General features: G+C 33.4%; 1 protein-coding gene across 1 annotated transcript; it reads left to right on the top strand.

Moving 5' to 3' along the window:
* Window positions 1-209: 209 nt before the first annotated feature.
* On the top strand, window positions 210-719 carry LOC125610303 (heat shock cognate 70 kDa protein 2-like). The gene has a single exon (XM_048782643.1). The coding sequence runs from the start codon at window positions 316-318 to the stop codon at window positions 655-657; it is 342 nt and encodes a 113-aa protein (XP_048638600.1). The 5' UTR covers window positions 210-315; the 3' UTR covers window positions 658-719.
* The last annotated feature ends 1,654 nt before the right edge of the window (window positions 720-2,373 follow it).

The following is a 2,373-nucleotide window of genomic DNA, read 5'->3' as shown; positions in this document are numbered from 1 at the left end:
GGTGGAGGAGCTTATGGGTGTGGACATGGTGGTTTGTATATCTCATCTTTATTCTCTGATGTGCGATACTGGTTCGTAAATTTTAGGGTTTATATGAAGATCTTAGTTGCACATTCATTTGTTTTGATGATGATAGTTATGCGTTAGTTCTGATTTCAAAGAGATTGATTGTGATTTTTTTGGGTTTATAGCATGATCTCATTGAATGTGAATGATATTTGAATGTGTGAATAAACTCTGTTTTCAATTCGTTTTGTTGTGACAGATGCAAAGAGATTAATTGGTCGGAGAAGTGATACATCTGTCCTAGGCAACATGAAGTTATGGCCTTTCAAGATCATACCTGGTCCTGCCGATAAACCCATGATCTTCGTCAACTACAAAGGCAAAGAGAAACAGTTCGACACCGAGGAGATCTCTTCCATGGTTCTCATCAAGATACGTGAGATCGCTGAAGCCATAGCTTCATGTCACTGTAAAGAGTACTGTTGTCACTATTCCAGCTTACTTCAACGACTATCAGTGTCAAGCCAAAAAGGACGCTGGTGTGTCATCGCTGGTCTTAATGTTATGCGTATCATCAACGAGCCCACTGCAGCAGCCATTGCTTATGGTCTTGACAAGAAGGTGACAGTGTTGGAGAGAAGAACGTCTTGATCTTTGATTTTGGTGGTGGTGCTTTTGGTGGCTCTCTTCTCACCATTGAAGAAGGTATCTTTGAGCTAAAGGCTACTGTTTAACTGTTTTTTTTGTTTGCTAAGAATGTGAACAAATTGAATAAAAGTTTTTGTTTTAACTTCAGTACAAGTTGATACAAGTTGTTAGCTTGGATCCCATTCTCCTTATGCAGCTTGGTGGTTCCTAAACACCCAAAAAGAGATTTAGAAAAAAACACTTGGGAACAAGATTAGCTGTAGTTTCTTGAGAAAAAAGTGACTTGGGAACAAATGCTAAAACAAATAAAACAAGGTTACTAGGACAGCTAGATGAAGAACAGGTAGGTCAACGTCGAATGGACAATAAGATAATGACTAGAGGGGGGTTCGCTCAGAGCTCAATAGGTGGAGGCTGTCTGTTTCAACTGCTCCAGTCTCCTAAAATTTAGGCTTTCGTCCCAATGGTATTGTTAATTAAATGCAGTCTTTTTAATTGATTTCCACATCTCATATTCTGAAATCGATGCCATTGTTATGATCTTACATACTTCGAGTACAAGTAGATAATCAAAAACACATTTAAAAAAAAAAAAAACATGATTATGGTCCTTATCGAAATGTTAATAAAACTCTGCCATTTAAAATGATTTATATATGTAATATTCATCAAGCAATTCTATTATTAAAAATCTTCAAAACTTTGAGTCTCTTTAACTTTATTAAGATGGATTCGGCATTTACCTGGACTATTTAAAAAATACATGACTTTACATGCTTCTCAAGTTTACATCGTAGCCTGCAGTCTGCAGATAGCACTAACTGTATAGGTGTATACCATATCTTACCCCAGCGACGAATGAATTGGTGAAGAACTACAAACTTGATTCACATCTAATTCACATCGAATTACACATTCCCTTGCTCGACTTGCAAACACTAACATCTTAAGCCTTCTTGAAACTGTAATTTAACTAAGTTACTATATAAGACTATCATGACGTGAAGGGGCACGCTTACATCAAACGCACCGACAATTACTACAATATATGTACCGTTAATTCATTCCATAAATACACCCATGTAACCTTCCTACGTTATTAGCAGGCTCTCACCAATGGTAGTGCAATAGATGGATGGTTATTCTTCGAGACTGTTGAAAGGGTGCTATGTAGATGGATGTTCATTAACGTTTCACCTGCAACAGAGAAATCAACTACAAGCTGAGTTCACATAGGTGTGATATATATCATTCACATTTTTGCCCACCTCTTCCATCAAAGAAAACCTCATCTTACCTAGCCTTTACAATTAAAAACAATTAGGTATTTTGTCCGCACTTTCGTGCTCTATATTTTTGCAAAACTTTTGCAAAAAATTGTAAATAAATATATTATCAATTCAAAAACTCTTAGAAATAAATTATTTTATACTTTTGAAATATTAAATAACTAATTAATTTTTAAATTTTTGATATAAGATAAAAAAAAATTTTTTATAAATTTTTTTGTTCTGTAAAATAAAATTGAAAAATTCATATATACATAAAACTATATACATAGATTTATATTTATTTCTAAAATATTATGATGTAAAATATTTTTGAATAACATAATATTGAATCTTTTAGATAATGGCGATTATCAAATTAATGAATTCATTTTTAATTTATCTGTAATTATATATCAACAAATCTAATCTAATTATTTATTAAGAGTAA

This window comes from Brassica napus, chromosome A6 (genome assembly GCF_020379485.1).
Source record: "Brassica napus cultivar Da-Ae chromosome A6, Da-Ae, whole genome shotgun sequence".
Classification (NCBI taxonomy): domain Eukaryota; kingdom Viridiplantae; phylum Streptophyta; class Magnoliopsida; order Brassicales; family Brassicaceae; genus Brassica; species Brassica napus.
Note: the sequence above shows the minus strand (reverse complement) of the source record. Positions and strands in the feature narration are given on the sequence as shown.

Excerpts from the sequence above, each read along its gene's own strand:
- LOC125610303 (XM_048782643.1), top strand. The coding sequence starts at position 316 with ATGAAGTTATGGCCTTTCAAGATCATACCTGGTCCTGCCGATAAACCC.